Source organism: Aulonocara stuartgranti (genome assembly GCF_965226115.1).
Source record: "Aulonocara stuartgranti genome assembly, chromosome: 6".
In the NCBI taxonomy this organism is placed as follows: domain Eukaryota; kingdom Metazoa; phylum Chordata; class Actinopteri; order Cichliformes; family Cichlidae; genus Aulonocara; species Aulonocara stuartgranti.
The window spans coordinates 303,904-320,611 of NC_138944.1; the positions used below are offsets into that span (position 1 = coordinate 303,904).

Genomic DNA, 16,708 nt, shown 5'->3' on the forward strand with positions numbered 1-16,708 from the left:
GCCACGCTGTGACAGAGACACAGTGACATCGTCATTAATGAGCACGTGTATTATCAATGGCAGTACTGGGTTCTGATCAACGTGTGAAAAACACCAATGTGATGTCATCAGGACGTGAACCCTGCAGGCGTGAGGAAGCAGCGCTGATCAGACGCATCGACGGCCCTGCAGGTCTGATCGATTGGACGACCTGAGAGCGGACGGACTGCTGCTTTATTCGCTGAGCCTGTTGTTCCTGCGAGCTGCTCACTAATCACATTATAACTTAAACCCCCGAGGTATGTGGAGGCGGGGCTTCACTGGGCTGCAGCAGACCCTCGACCACATTTACTTCCCTCACCCAGGGCCTGCCTCCAACACCAGGCGTTTACCTACTGATATTTATCTGCCCCCACCAGTGACCATCAGTATAACTCTGAACCCATCGGCCGGCACCGACCTTCATTATTGGCTTTTATGCATCTCTACCCCACACCATCCACCTGCCTCCATCCACCTGCCTTTGGTCATTCATTACCAGCCTTATCTGCATGATTTGTGCAAGGATCCATCCAGCTGTGACTTTCAGCTTTAAAAAGAAGTTTAACAAAAGTAGTGCACGGAGTAATGAGCGCCTCACCTGAGCACCGAGCACGTCACCCAGTCAGCTCTGAACATGGCAGCAAGTGCTCAACTGTCGATGACTAAAACCTGACACCTGCACTTCAGTCTCAGCGGGACGGATTTAAAAATCTGTTGTTCAGAGTTATGAAACACATCTTTTTCTAACCAGCAATGAATCCAACTGCACCACCAATTCTATCTCCCTCCACCCGCCTCCACCCGCCTCACAGGCTGATATAAATCTTTTCCAGCTCTTCTGTAACTCGTCAGTGAAGAGATGGAGGACGGCGGTCTGCACTGTATTCAGGTCAGTTTATCAGCCAGACAGGTGGTGCTCAGCCACAGAGGGAAACACCTCCACCTCCTCACAGTTAGGGTGGAACAAAAACTTCTGTGCTCTGACCAATCAGACACGGAGATTCGGACGCCGTTTCCGCCAGGCTATGGAGAAGAGGGAGCATGCAGCATGCAGTTCAAAGCAGCATCCCTGCTTGTGGGCGGGGCATCAGTTTAACCACACCTCCATTACATTTCTCGTATCATCATTTCTTCTGAGCCTGATGCTGAACGCTCCACGTCTCAAACTTAAAACCAGCCAATCCCCTCGTTAGCTGTTGGGTCCTTAGCATCGACTGCTACAAACAAAAACACTAACAGGTCGTATCTAAGCCGCTTTTCTCCAGTTTACCTCCACCGCTCTTTGTCTACCACCATCACGCCTACAGGAAAACACGAGAGAACAAAGAGAGGTCACCTACGTCCTCATGTCCGCCTGCCAGTCATCGACCGTGGGCCCTCCGCCTGCTCGTTCGTCGTGTAATAAAGGAGAAACTTTACTGAGCGGGCGGCAGCAGCAGCTTTCCCCTCTCTCTCTCTCTGAGCTCTTTTCTTTCTAACAGAGAACAATAAGCTGCCCTCGCGCTTACGCCACTTCCTCCAAACACCGCCACCCCCCCACCGGCGACCCTAACGAACCCTCCCCTCCCCATCCTGCTCTATTTTGGTCCAAAGGGAAACGCAGAGGATGGGCGGAGTCCCACCCACAGTGTTTGTGCAGAGTGCGAGCTGCTGCCCGGCAGTTACAGCTGAACTCGGCCGGTTCTGGTTCTGTCCTGGCTCCGCTCGGGGATCTCACACTCAGGGGTGAAGGCTGACTCTTTGCCATGAACAGGTGAAGGAGCAGTCCTCGTGTGGTCTACACGCCTGACACTGATTATTAGTTATTGATGAACAGGTAAAGATCAATAACCTGCTGTCGGTCATGAGGTTCTTATTATCATTTCTACTCATGCCCTCTGCCCGTCCATCGCGCACGTGTGTGTCTGTGTGCGTGCAGGTGTGCGTACCTGAGCCTCCTCTTGGCCAGGCTCCTGGAGCAGATCCTCTCCATGCTGCTCTGCAGGTTGAGCAGAGCCGTGATGGCCTGTTTCAGACACTCTTTATCCTCGTCATCCTGACTCTTCTCCTCCAGTTGCTGTGGAAACAGAGAAGGGAGGGGCTAACTACCTCCATCAGACAGAGAACTAAGAACAAAACCTGTGCTGTCCAATCAGAGTCCAGGACTCCCTCTGCCCCCCGTGAGCCCTCAGCTGTGAAATAATCTGCACTACATGACTGGAGGTATTTCAGAGATTTGCCCTCAGAGGGGCAAAGCCTCTTACGGCCGCAGTGGAAAGTCCCAGACCTGGACCGGCTCCACGGGAGACTGGTGCGTGCCATCACCGCACCTGACTGGGTTCACCTGGGACCAGTTTCATGTGCTCAGCCACTGCCGGCCTGCAGGGAATGCTCTGTGGCAGGATACCGCCACATCATAAAGCGGTGCTATGACCAGGTTTGATACAGGTATAGTGCGTGTATAAGGCAGGTGAGTTACAGGTGCACTTGTGTGTTCGGCATCGCCTCTGTTGATCTCTGCGGGTGGAAGCGTGCAGAAACGCGCAGCGGGATTTAACACACATGTACAAGCGTCTCTGTCAGGAGACTCACCTTGAGGATCTCGAACAGGTGCAGGCAGTGGTAAACAGGTGTGAGCAGCAGCCTGGGCAGAACGTACTGAACGGCCTCTTTAAAGCCCTCGCAGATGGACTGCAGACAGACACACAGACAGACGCTTCATCATCAGCGGTCACGTGACCCGCCGCACACGCCGATCTCTATCAACACGCTGCACACCTGAGCAGAGGTTCGTCTCACATGATAATCAGCTGACGTTGCACCCGCTCGTCTGTTTGTCTTATGACATCAGAGGAAAGGTGGCTCCGCCTGTGAAAGCGCGCTCATTGGCTAACGACTTGTGATTGACAAGTCGTTAGCCAACGAATGTGCAGGAAACACTACAGGCTGTATTTTTTTATTTAACTGATCCCAGAACCTCCCAGAGGTCAAAGGTCAGAAAAGTCTGCTTTCACCTTCTCTGACAGAACCATTGTAATCAGAGTACTGGCCTCACCTGCAGGTGGAAGGAAGCTCCAGGTTTGGACACCTGACTGAGGAAGTGTTCATGGAAGCCAGAGCGCAGCATGTCCTGAGCGTACGTCTCATAGGGGTCGAAAGCCAACTCCTGCCAATCAAAGCTCACGTCATTCTCAAGCAGACAACCGATCGATCAACAGATCAATCCACAGGCGTACAGACCTCAGCCAGGTCCTCGAAGCAGCTCCCCACCAGAGGATGAGGACTTCCCTCGCCGGTCATTTCCACCGTGTCCTCGATCAGACCGAGCAGCTTCACCGTCACCTCGTGGATATCCAGGATCCGACTGAAGATGCTCTCCACATCCTGCAATCGATCAGAGACTCATCAATTACACCAACCTGAGAATGTCACGGATCAAACACGTCGTCGTCACTCACAACAGAATCACCAATCACCAGACCAGTTAGTGATGTCACCGGTGGACATACGTGCTGGGAGAAGAGCATGGAGTTGGAGTTGAAGGGCTCCCTGAACACCCTGATGATCAGGTTGAGCTGCCTCAGGTACTGCCGACAGTCCGCCATGAAGCTCTTCACCAGCTCGTAGTAACTCTGCTCCTCATTGGCTGACGGCTCCTCATCCATTAGCGGGAAGCCACTGATGTCCTCCTCGTCCTGGTGAAACATGTTCATCAACACCTGCACAGCGACACACAGACCTACAGGTGAGACACGCAGAGTTTAAAGGTTCCTCCAAACCATGAGACGGACTGAGCGGCTGCACGGTGTGGAGCTTTCACTGGACTGTGTTGTATTTTGTTGTGTGCGTGTGCGTGTGCGACCTTGTCGGCACACATGGCCACGGTGATATCCTGCTGGGAGATCTCATAGTGTCGAATGTTCCTCACGTAATTTCCTGCCAGCTTCAGGATGTCCGCAGAGATGTACTCCAGGACGGCGACCATGTACACGGACACCTGGTGGTCGATCTTATAGCCCAGCACCTCCTAAAGCACAGCACCGTGGTGAACACACTCAAGGCACCATGGGAAATGTGCGTAAGCCATATGATGAAGAAATGTACCTTGAGCAGGGGATGGATCTTATCAACAGGCAGCGCCAGCGGGTTCCTCCTCCTCCTCTTCTCAATGGCACTCTGAGCATCACTGAGTGCCCACTTATCGATCGGGTGAGGAAAACTCTTCTGCACGCGCTCCTGGAGAGAAAAGGGGCGGGTTCAGGACACGAAGCGGACTCCGGTAGCCTGCACGCCTTGGCTGGGCCGATAAGAACCAAACAACACCTGATCTGAGCAGGGCTGTGCGATATGACGAAATGAAAACATCTTTCATATAATACACTATCGTTTGTTTCACGGTGACGCAAAATCCACTGTTTATGGATGCGGGGACAGAGAATCCCAGCACGACCAGTTTAGACGAGGCAGAACCAGGTAGCTGCAAACAGACGGACCAGTCCACACAAATCCAGGACCTTATTCCTAAACGAGGGCCGCCTCTGTTGCGCGGACACGGTTTGGTTATGAAACGTCTGACATGGAAAACTGCACAACGTAAGTTCTGGCACAAAGCGGCGCCACTTCAGACTCGAACAGCACAGAGCTCTTCTCAGTAGGGCTGGAACACAAAAAAAAAACGTCGACGTAAAAAAATCTGCGTCGATGCGTCGTCACTTTCAAAAAAAGACATGGCGGCAGCGAGTAGTGGAATCATGAGTGAGGCAGTTGCAGTCAACTTAAATCACTCCACCCGAACACGCAGCTCTACAGTATGGGGATATTTTAACAGAAAAGGAAGTGATTCAGTCGTTTGCCGGCTTTGTGAGGTGGAAATGGCCTATCATAAAAGCACGATGGCTATGCACCAGCACCTCAAACGACTGCATCCAGGAGCAGCTTCTGCAAAGGACAAACCACCGTAAGTTTAACTTTTTTACTAACGCTAGTTTTTACCCGTTAATTCATCCAGACCCCCCCACGTAGACGTACACTCACTCATAGACACAGATAAAGACCCAACCTCCGTAAATGCAAAACTCATTTAAGCTGCTGAGCAGTAACATATAGCAGCTGCTGTTGTTATTGTTTTTTTGGTTTGTGGCCCATGCTGGCAAAATGAGTCTGAATGCACGCAGGCTGATTATCAGAATCGGCGAAAGACAAAAATGTGAGACAGCGAATTGGCCGCAGGAGAAATGTTAACAAGGATAATGCACCACCTGCTAAACGTAGCCGTCGTGGACACTGTTACAACATTGTTAAAGTGCTTGCAAAAGCAAAATGACAATGAACTCTTGATTTGTCAAATTTAATGTGTTTCATCCTATTTGAACGCTGTTTTTATACATAATGCTTCTCCAGCTTGATCTTATAGGTCAAAGTTATGCCATCTAATGACTAGAAAGCAGTGCACCAGTAAAGGTGCCATCAGCCCTGGGTGTTTAAACGTTATCTTTTCCAGCCATCATGATTACTGCATATCATATGTTCAACATTGGGGATTATTATTAACCTCTTACTGTTATGCTATGAAAGCACATGGCATAACAGTATGTGTGTATCTATCTATCTATCTATCTATCTATCTCAACCAGATCCTTATCAGATTATTTTGATATTATGCTTTCCATATGATTATTTTGTAATTATTCGAATTCATCTGTGTGCTGTGTGTGATTTATGATTTCAGGAATAAACAGAAAAGTCTGGAGGACTACTGTCAGAGAAGAAGTACACCATGCACCCCCCAGGAGGTGGCTGTACTTACTGAGAGCGTCTTAGCTATGATTTTAAAAGACAAGAGACCACTTGCTGTGGGTGAGTTACACTCTGCGTCATTTTACAAGCATGATGGAGAGAAAGTATGAAACTTCAGTGGAGAAACTAAGGAATGAACTAAAAAAAGCCACATCCAAAATCTCCCTTACCACTGATGCTTGGACAAGTCTGGTCACAGAGTCCTACTTAGGGGTAACTTGTCATTTCATTATTTGTTCAAAGACGCCATTGCTGCTGTTTGTATATTATTAATTTTTTGCTATGATTTCCTTTGTTATATTTGTTTTGCAAAACATTTAATTTTTTGTTAAAAACAGAAGATTGCAGCACAATGTTATTGTGGATTTTGTTTTGTGAATGAAGAGCACTTTTTGGCAGAAAGCAAAGTGAATGTTACATTTTGTTTGTTTAAAGACACCATTGTTGCTATTTATTTGAAATGTTTTGTTAACTTTTCCTTAATTTTATATATGTTTGCACATTTCATTTCTTGTTAAATGCTATCTCTATTGTATTGATTGTACGACCTCTACAACTTTATTTTGCAATTTTTTTTTTATTAAAAGGTCTTCAAGTGAATAAATTTGTGTTTTTCATTTATATACATAAATTAGTAAATGTGAAATTGCTATACAAGTCAAATAATGGGGAAAAAAATCGTTAATCGAATCGAAATCGAATCGGATTGAAAAATGAATCGTTAGATTAATCGATGCATCGAAAAATTAATCGCTTCAGATTCATCGATTAGGAAAATAATCGTTTTGCCCAGCCCTACTTCTCAGGTGACAGAGTGGAGAGAGTTTACGGACGAGAAGCAACAAAGAGCCGTCAGGTGCTCCAAACCAACCTCAGACTCAAACGCTACAACGGGCGTTTCCCCGCAGCACGCCGTGTAGAAAGACTCACAAAGAAAATGGCGGCCGTTACAACTTCTATCTAAAAATAGATGGTTTCATGCATCGGTCAGAACACTCCGCTGAAAACGCCTCACACGGGTCGAGTTACAGAAAAAGCACATTTAGTGACAGATGAGGTTATCGGGAGATAACCGGGTCATATCGCACGGCCCTTGATCTGATGTGGTTTCTGGGTTGAAGCCATGGGTATAGTTGATCACACGGCACAGCACACCTGTCCTGTGCTCTGAGTGGATAAAGGGAGCCAATAACCCGAGGTTATTCTGTCATCACGGCTCGGTTATTGACAGGTCTCTTGATTCAACTTATTTATATAATCACAGCAACAGTCGCCTGAAAGCGCTTTACGCTGTGAGGTAAAGAGCAGTACAGAGAAAACTCTGTGAGCAGGCTGACGGTGGGAAACAGGAAGAAACCTGCCTAACGATAAGCTCCGCCTGGCTTCACAAAAGTGGATTTTACAAACTGGAGACTCTGACTGCGCTCGGGCGTTTCTGGAGAACCGCCTCCTGTCCTAAATCCTTGATGTCATCCAAGAACCGGAGTCACATCCATGATTCAAACGCTGAGCTGTGCTGTGGACGATGAGGAAAAACAAAGGAGCGCCATGACGACGTGACGCATCAGGTCCACTGACCCAAAGAAGAGGAGCGCCATGTTTGGTGAGGAGCAGGCCGGTGGATTCTGTGATCCTGCACAGACCACAGATGGACCTGCGAGCAGCTCCGGGACCACTGCGGCGAGGAAGAACGAGTGCTGGGAACACGCAGACGCACGATGAAGTCAGTGCCATCAATACTCTAGGAGGCGTGAGCTGAAACGGTGCGTTCTATTACTCAGGTAACGGCACCTGTGCGGCGATTAACCCTCGGTGTTCACACCTGCTCGGCAACAATCACAAGGAACCGGGACGACGAGTATCGGTCACAGTACTGACGAGTACTGGTATCGAGAGGTAGTACTGACTTACATCCTTACACCTGTCCAGGTGTGCGGTGCAGCCGGTCGGCAGCTGTGCTTTTCACTAGACCGTCTGCTGCTTGGTCACATGTCCAGCACTTACACGACATCATGTCCTGTCACATGATGCAGCCTGAGGGATCATGTGACCTCTGTGAGCGCGATCAACGGATGGCACGTGTCACCAAACACGAACACACACAGGATGTGAGTCTGAGGAACGGTCAGGGATCAAAGGTCAGGGGTCAAAGGTCAAATATCAGGGATCGGGTTGAGGATTAAAACGCCAACAGCGTGGCGTTTTGTTTTTTTCCCCAGACAGCACCTCGTTACGTCATCGCAGCCGCCGATCCCACCTCGGCCTCACAGTGATGTCATCATCAGGAACTCATGTGATTGGCTGTTCAGCTGCTTCCAGCTGACTTCTGACGCAAACATCAAAACTTTATTTAAATGGTAAAAATGACAGTAAACACAGAAAGAACCTGGTGTGCATTATCGTTAGCGTGCGTCCGTCTCACCTCGACGTCCTGGCACGTGCGTGGCTGAGCCTGACACAGCATACTGAGCAGCTGCAGGATCAGCTCCTCCACGTACTGCAGCGCCTCCTGCTGGGACACCAGGTTAGGATGCACCTGGTTCAGTACCTGAACACACACACACACACAGATCAGTCATAGCGCCACTGACAGCTCGTGGCTTCCTGACAGTTACTAATAAATGTGCCGGGCAGCTCATGAATGCGACGTTTACAAATGTCTCAGCGTTTACAGATTTTAGATATTTAAGTTTGGAAGGACGAGACGTTTGAAATCAGGAATTCAGGTCATAAATGCAGAAGAAGCTGCTGAATGTGATTGGAACTGGACATTATTATTACCTTCCAACATAAAGCGCCGTCGTTGTCATTTTCGTGCTTTATAAATAAAACTGAAATCCTCACTGCACAGTTTTGCACAAACTGTAAATACCAAACGATTGTTAATATTTAATACTTTGGTATTTTTATATTATTATTATTATTATTATTATTTTCCTTCTTTGATTTAGCTGTACACTTTCTAATGTTCATGTAAAGCTGAGGAAGAATTTCATTACAGGTAAATGTTCCAATACTGTTTCTCTGTATAAGACAATAAAACTTGAACCCACGATTGTAAACGTGATCCACTCAGGATCTGCAACTCGGACAGTTTGCTGATCTGTTCCGGAGCACATGCTCCCGTTCTGGGCCGAGCCGCTGAAAACGATTCAGGTGATTGTCAGTGGAAAACCTGCCGACACTCCGAAGCCTCAAAATGCTGTCTAAATGACTGAGCTTCAATCTGTGAATGCATTTCAAAATGAAATGTAATCAGATTACAATCACACTGTCTGCTAGAGCAGGGCGATATGACCAAAAATATTTATCACGATATACATTTGGTTTGTAAAATTAGCTTTCGTCCGTCAGATACACAACAAAGCACTTTTTTTGGTAGCGCATGCTAGCGGGCTGTCGTTATTACCGTGTTTTTTGGAAAATATGGCGCACTTAAAATCAACCCTTTGAGTTTCTGAAAAGCAACAGAGCCCCTTATAATCCCGTGCGCCTTATGTATGAACTCTGGTTGTGTTTACTGACCTGGAAACGATTTTATGTGCACGGCGCTCGAAAATCTGTCAAATGTTTCAGTGCGACTTTGCTGAGCTACGAAGCCGCACCGCTTGATGGATTGTCGGAGCATTACGGCTATCGTAGGCGGAGCCTCGCGGAGTGATACGTACTGTGCTTCAACATAATGTTACCATATTGTGTGTGTATAACCTCTTTTTAAGTTTTGTGGATGTTATACTTGGTTATGCTGAGGATGTGTCGGCCAGTTTCCACTGAAATGCTTTTTGGTTAAACCGTCAGCGAGGAATTTGCACTGTTACATTTTTATATAACTTTAACGCACATAAAACAGCTGCTTGTTTAAGTGAAAATACATTGATGGGTTTTTTGCACTAATACAGTTGTAAATGGCCCTAAGGACCCCAAAGCGCTTTACACACACACATCCACACACTGGTGATGGCAGCTACATTGTAGCCACAGCAAATTTTCAAATGTATATCGTGATGAATATTTTTGGTGAATGTGTGTGTGAATGGGTGGATGACTGGTTGTGTAAAGCGCTATACAAATACAGGCCATTTACAACTGTATTAGTGCAAAAAAAACCCATCAATGTATTTTCACTTAAACAAGCAGCTGTTTTTTTTTTATGTGCATTAAAGTTATATAAAAATTTAACAGTGCAAATTCCTCGCTGACGGTTTAACCAAAAGGCATTTCCAGTGGAAACTGGCCGACACATCCTCAGCTTAACCATGTATAACAGGGGCGATTTTAGCCCATTTTCAAAATGAATCACAGCACCCCCAAAGATTTCTTCCTTTTTTGACAATATTTGCTGTTTGTGTGACACACTACTAAAAATATAAAAACATACAGTACGTACTTGAGATGGAACATTTTAACAACAAAAGTATAGATAACCCCCCCCCCCTCCCAAAGTGGTTTGTTCCAGCTCTCCCCTGCTCTGGCTCTTGTGCTGCCAGAGCGATGGTGGCTGAGACGCAGCGGAGCGGAGGTGGAAGCGCCTGCCTTAAAACAGGACATATTAGCTGCATTTAACCTTCAGTTACTCTTTATATAGTTGGTAGGAGTCAGAACATGTTTCTGTTTACCTGAAAAACATTACACCAGGTAACCTGCAGTGTTGGAAACGTGTTTCCTGACGATGTTTGCTGCCCTACAATCCGTCCTGCTCTGTTGTAAAATCAGCCACATTTCTTCAAAATCTTTAAAATGAAAAGTTGTAATATATTCATATTCCAGGTATTCCTCATAAAATATGTTTGTAACATCAGGCCATTTGCATTTTTATTTATTTTTTCATTAATTAAAAATGCAGTTTTTGTATCACTACCCCACTCTTCCACAAGTGGGGTCAGAAATGACTCCAAGCAGTTCCTGTGGAATCTTCTATGAAACGTTCATTCTTAGCAACTCTGACTGACCCACTTCCACTTCTGATCGATCAGGAATTAATTTTTACACAGTAACATATATGATTTACAGTCAGGGCTGCACATAAGTGGTCTGCAGGTGTGCGTTCGCTGTCAAAATAAAAGTATTCCCAGAAATTGCGCTTTTTTGGGGGTGGAGGAACACAAAAGTAATTGCTTATGGAGCTTGCTTCTTCGACATCTTTAAGAGTTCTGATAAAATGTCTGTCCTCCTCCAGATTATCTTATGTACGCAAACGAGCATCTCAACTTCTTATCTGGTGCGTGTCTTTTATTTTGACAGCGAATGCGCACCTGCGAACCATTTATGTGCAGCCCTGTTTATAGTTTCCTGTGCATTTCAAACATTGTCCTTTCTGGGGGGGGGGGGGTTTATTATTTAAAGTAACACGGCTGCTATGAGGCCAGCTAGGATCCCTGTGGCTCTACAAATGATCCAGGACGGATGGGATGAAGAGCCCGTCAGAGGCATTGACTCAGAATCTGACATCTCAGATATAGAGGACCCAGACTATCTAGGTCTAGTACTGTCTCCCCAATAGATGCATGGAAGATGTTCATGTCTGATAATATAATAGAAGAGGTGCTGACATGCACAAACATGGAGGCACGAAGAGTCGCCACAGACAGGGGAAAGAGTGGAAAAATGTAATCAAACTTAAGCTCCTGGCCTTCATTTGATTGACCGTTCTTGCAGGAAATGAGACGAACTGGGATGTACCAGTCGGTGTGTTTTTTGGGAGTCCTCTGCATAACCCATTGTACAAGGCCACTATGTCAATTCAAAGATTTGAAGATATTCGCCCGTCTTGCACTTTGAGAACAAGAGGACCAGAGCCTACCGACTGAAAACAAACCACATGGCAGCTTTCTGCTACGTATGGGGCCTGTTCCTGGTCAACTGCAGGCAGAAATTCATCCTCAGTGACTGTGTTACAGTGGATGAACAACTTCTGCAGTATATGCAGAGCAAGCATAAAAAAGTGATACAAAAGATACAAAAACTCCAATTTCTTAAAATTAATGAAAAAATAAATAAAAATGCAAAGGGCCTCATGTCACAATCATGTTTTATGAGGAATACCTCAAATATGAAAATATTACAACTCTTCGTTTTAAAGATTTTGAAGAATAACAACCAAGTTTATAGCAAAATGTATTGATTTTATTTGGGATCATTTGTGACCCCACTCATGGAAGAGTGTAGGTACTGGTAGGTTGTGCATCCAAGGGTTAAAACCTAAAACTTTAAATTATCCGTAGCCTGCTCTTGTTAAATCAAATCACTTTTATTGTCACATCACATATGCAAGTACATTGGTACAGCACATGTGAGTGAAATTCTTGTGTGCGAGCTTCACAAGCAACAGAGTTGTGCAAAATACAATAATGTAAACAAGCAAAATACAAGAATGGCTACATCTGAAACTAATAAATATATGTACAATATATAATAGTATATGTTACCACTGTCCTGTTTGAAATGTAATGAGAGAAACTGCTTATTTTGTCATATGTGCCGATATTGAACCCAAAGTACTAACTAGCTAACTGGCTGGATGCCCATTAACCTTATAACTCCTGGTGTGTGTGTGTGTGTGTGTGTGTGTGTGTGTGTGTGTGTGTGTGTGTGTGTGTACAGAGACACCGAGTCAATCAAGAATCATGTTGGATCAGTGTTTCAATGTTTATGTCCTTTATCAGATGTACACGTGGTTTGGTTATTTGCCTTTTGGTTGAAAGGACACTAAGAGAGGACTTTTTTTATTGGTGATCTTAATAGTAGTTTTTTTCATATTAATGTAATTTTTTATCTAATTGAATCTATTTGTGTATGATTGTCAGTCCAAAGAGGGAGAGAGGAAAGAGGGAACGTGAGGAGAAAGTACGAGGTCAGGAAGAACCAGGTAAGCAAACAGACAGCAGTGACAGGCAGAAACTGTTAAACTGACAAAGAAGAAAAAACCTGATTTTACTCACAGTCTGGAAGTTGTGTCTCCCTGTATTAAAGCTGCTGTACAGAGTCTGCTAAACAAACTGGGTTGTCAGCCCTGGCACTGCGTTACCATACTGAGCTTCAGTCAGAGGAAGTCACGGTTGCCAAAACCTTTTTGAAGCTCGAGAGTGAGGCTGGTGCCATCCCAGATATGTTAACATTGTACAATCTTCTGGATAATCAGATCTTCCCCACACTGAAAACTGCTATTCAGGTTGCCCTAACAAACCCAGTTAGCAGCTGTAGCTGTGAGAGGTCTTTTAGTGTCTTGAGTCAGCTCCATACCTGGCTGAGAAGGACCATGGGTCAAAGCCGACTCCAGCACCTGGCTGTGATGTCAGTTGAGAAAGAGATGCTTGAGAGACTTGACCACCAAAATGTGATAGATTTGCCAACCTCAAGCTGAGGCGACATAGGATAAAAGAAAAGAAAAAATCTGCAGAGCCATGTTAGTATCTGCAGTAAAGATCTTTCCATACATTGTACCAGAGGCCAAGGTGTCTCAGTTTTCTAATTTTGTAATAATATTTCGTACATTTCAAGGACTCTATTTTTGGAGTGTATTTTTTTTTATATATATTTTTATTATATTACACACACACTTTAAAAGAGAATCTCTGTCCAAAAAATGCTCTCAGTTTACTTCTTACTCACTGTGAGCATCATTCATTATTCTCCCAGTAATTCAGGTTAGGATATGTATTTTTATTCCAATCCATTCTTCTTTAGCAGCATTTAAATAACCTTGATCAGATTTGATGAAAAGCAAAACACTTTTCAAAAAAGTGTTTTGCTTTTCTTTCACACATGTGGGATTAAATTGTGTTAAAATGTACAAAACAGTGATGTCATGTTTTGAGACGAGGACCCAGGCACAGAGAGACCTGATGAATTTAAGAATCTTATGATTTAATAAAGACGGGGAAGAAGTCTCATCGTGACGAGTACAGTTTACCTTGCCTGGATGGGCAGCTCTCTGGGTGCTCAGCACCCCCAAAGCTCTGATCCTAGAATCGCCCCTGATGTATAATATCCACAAAACTTAAGAGCTTATACACACACAATATGGTAACATTATGTTGAAGCACAGTACGTATCACTCCGCGAGGCTCCGCCTATGATAGCCGTAATGCTCCGACAATCCATCAAGCGGTGCGGCTTCGTAGCTCAGCAAAGTCGTACTGAAACATTTGACAGATTTCTGAGCGCCGTGCACATAAAATCGTTTCTAGGTCAGTAAACACAACCAGAGTTCATACATAAGGCGCACGGGATTATAAGGGGCTCTGTTGCTTTTCAGAAACTCAAAGGGTTGATTTTAAGTGCGCCGTATTTTCCAAAAAACACGGTAATAACGACGGCCCGCTAGCATGCGCTACCAAAAATAGTGCTTTGTTGTGTATCTGACGGACGAAAGCTAAACCAGTTCCACACCAGTGAAGCTGCAGCATTTTACAAACCAGTTCTGGTTCATCCGTTTCATTCAACGATCCGCTTTCGCCCTTCTCGTTCTCCGTCGCCGCCATGTGCGCATGAAAACAAAGGCACTGCGCATGCGCGTTTTACCCATATTCTATCGCCATATTTCATTTTCTTATCGTTGCCCAACATTACACCGGTGTTACCGTGAACGTAGAGCTGGGCGATATGAGATTTTTTCATATCACGATATGTTTTTTTCATTTCAGGCGATAACGATATCTATCACGATATAAGCCAAATAACTATATTTGTAAGATTTAAATGTGCCGTTGCTCACAAGTAAAATGTGAAATAATCAGCAGCTTGTTTTTATTTAAATATTTATTTCCCATAATAAGTTCAACAGGGTAGATGTACTTAAGGAACATGAGACTTTTTCAGATAAATAAAGGCAAATATTGCAAACTACACAAAAGGCAGCCGCTAAAGCGTTTAAGTTTCAAAATAGAACAAACGAAACAGACTAAATTGTCAATTCCACTTAGAAACAAAATATTAATTCTAAAAATAAATCTTAGTTTGTTTTACAGAAGAACAGACAAAACTGACTAACTTTTGTCAATATCAAATAAACTGAGAACTAAAAGGAAATTCTCAATCTCTCCTTGTTGTATAGCTGAGCTTTTCAAACAGTTTTAACAGTTACTTTAGTCTGACAAAAGCCGAATGACGAATTAGCGCTTCCAGTCAGAGACTGAGGCTACGTCCACACGTACACGGGTATTTTTGAAAACGGAGATTTTCCGTTTCCATTTTAAAAAATAATCCCGTCCACACATAAAGGCAGAAATGAAGGAAAACGCTGCTATGAACATGCCAAAGCAGCAGGTGGCGCTAGATTCCTAACCGTGCAGAAATGTTGGCCAATCAGAAGTCTAGAAGCCTCGGTGGGAAAAAGTAAACAAAGCTGGGGCATAGAAGCAGAACCGAGTCGTATGTGTGGAGGGACAGTAACTGTGTGTATATGTAAGCATTTAAACACTGCAGAGAGTAGAATTAACAGTATTGTAGAAATTCATTTCACCGAAACAATAACGTGGCGCACAGTGTGACGCATGCACCAGTTTATTGTATTTCCAGACTTGCTTTCGGCACAATTTACAGTGCACGCTACTCTGTTTTTTGTCAGACTTGAAATAGCCGAAATACCTTCACACTACGGAACTTCTATGGCTCTTCCGTTCGACAATCTCTCCGGCATTGGAACCATCATCTGTTTTCTCTTCGGTCACGCTTGGTTGATTTTTCTAGTCGGCACACTCATTTCCTCCATTACGCGCTGGCTCCATTACCCGCTGGCTGCTTCCCAAACAAACACACGTGCGGCTTGGCACTTGTGCTGTACGTAGCAAGTCACGCGACGTGACGCTGCGGCTGTGATTGGTTCAGCTCTGCGCTACTGAATTTGGATCGGCTGACCTTTTTTTTTTTTTTGTTTTTTTTTTAGAGGACAAGAGCGGCGAGGTCTATCGCGATAGCTTAATTTCTCTATCGAGTAAAAGTTATATCGCGATACATATCGTTATCGTTCTATCGCCCAGCTCTACGTGAACGTATAATATGGCCCAGCCCTAGCTGTCTGCTGCACTTAAAACTTGATTTTAAACACATTTAGTTCTGTGTTAGAGTCTTAAAGTCACTTCAGCGTCAGCTTCACTCAGATTTTCACGTCATCTCCAAGATCCAACTGTGAGGCACGTTTATCCATCAGAGCGACTGGAGCAATGAGACAGACGATTGATGATCAATCAGTGTGAAATGTTTGCAAGGAAACTGACAGACTGACAGCATCAGTGTCCACAGACATCTGACTGATGACATCGCTGCCTCTGTCCTGTTATACTGGCAACTTAATGACTGCAAAAGCTTCACGTTAAGTAACCAACAAACTAACATTAATCTGGGACTTCAGTTTTTGTAAAAACAAACTGCTGCAGCAGATTTTGCTCCTCTGTGCGCGTTGGCAGCAACTATGAACGAGGAAACAAATGAGAGGGTCAGTCAGCTGGTTCAGGTGCAGCAGGAGGGAAACTCAGCGTTTATTGAATAACACCTGCCAGTTATCAGGTTAGGTTCACAGTCTGTTACCATGGTAAGTGACTCAGAGTTGAAGTTACCTCATATCAGGGATAACAAACTCAGAGGAGCTCTGTTGAGCCAACCATCCCTTTAACGTTAACTAGTAGTGACTTCATGAACTTTTTCACAAATAACATTTTAATCTTTAGAGAAAAAATTACCAATAATCATCCCACAGATGTAATATTATCTACAGCTACTCTTAGTACCATTGATGTTCATTTAGACTCTTTTTCTCCAATTGATCTTTCTGAGTAAAAGTCATCTGTTCACACAGCTCTTTGCTAACTACAGGCCAATCTCCAACCAGGCTGTAGGTATTACAGGTACTGCGCTGCAGTGGTTTGTATCATATCTATCTAATAGACTCCAGTTTGTGCATGTAAATGGAGAGTCC

The 16,708-nt window shown here is 44.7% G+C and overlaps 1 protein-coding gene across 3 annotated transcripts in view; it reads right to left on the minus strand.

Moving 5' to 3' along the window:
• sos1 (son of sevenless homolog 1) overlaps positions 1–16,708 on the minus strand; it is a 43,526-nt gene that overhangs the window by 25,314 nt on the left and 1,504 nt on the right. Inside the window, exons 1-9 of one of the 3 annotated variants that reach the window (XM_082536128.1) lie at positions 15,382–15,614; positions 8,219–8,344; positions 4,105–4,236; positions 3,863–4,027; positions 3,459–3,719; positions 3,241–3,384; positions 3,056–3,166; positions 2,593–2,691; positions 1,950–2,077 (exon numbers count right to left, since the gene is read on the minus strand). In XM_082536128.1, the coding sequence (XP_082392254.1) occupies positions 1,950–2,077; positions 2,593–2,691; positions 3,056–3,166; positions 3,241–3,384; positions 3,459–3,719; positions 3,863–4,027; positions 4,105–4,236; positions 8,219–8,260 (1,082 nt within the window). In that variant the 5' untranslated portion in view covers positions 8,261–8,344; positions 15,382–15,614. Of the gene's footprint in view, positions 1–1,949; positions 2,078–2,592; positions 2,692–3,055; positions 3,167–3,240; positions 3,385–3,458; positions 3,720–3,862; positions 4,028–4,104; positions 4,237–8,218; positions 8,345–15,381; positions 15,615–16,708 lie in introns of those variants that run through there. The other 2 variants (XM_082536127.1, XM_082536126.1) reach the window with 2 other exon arrangements.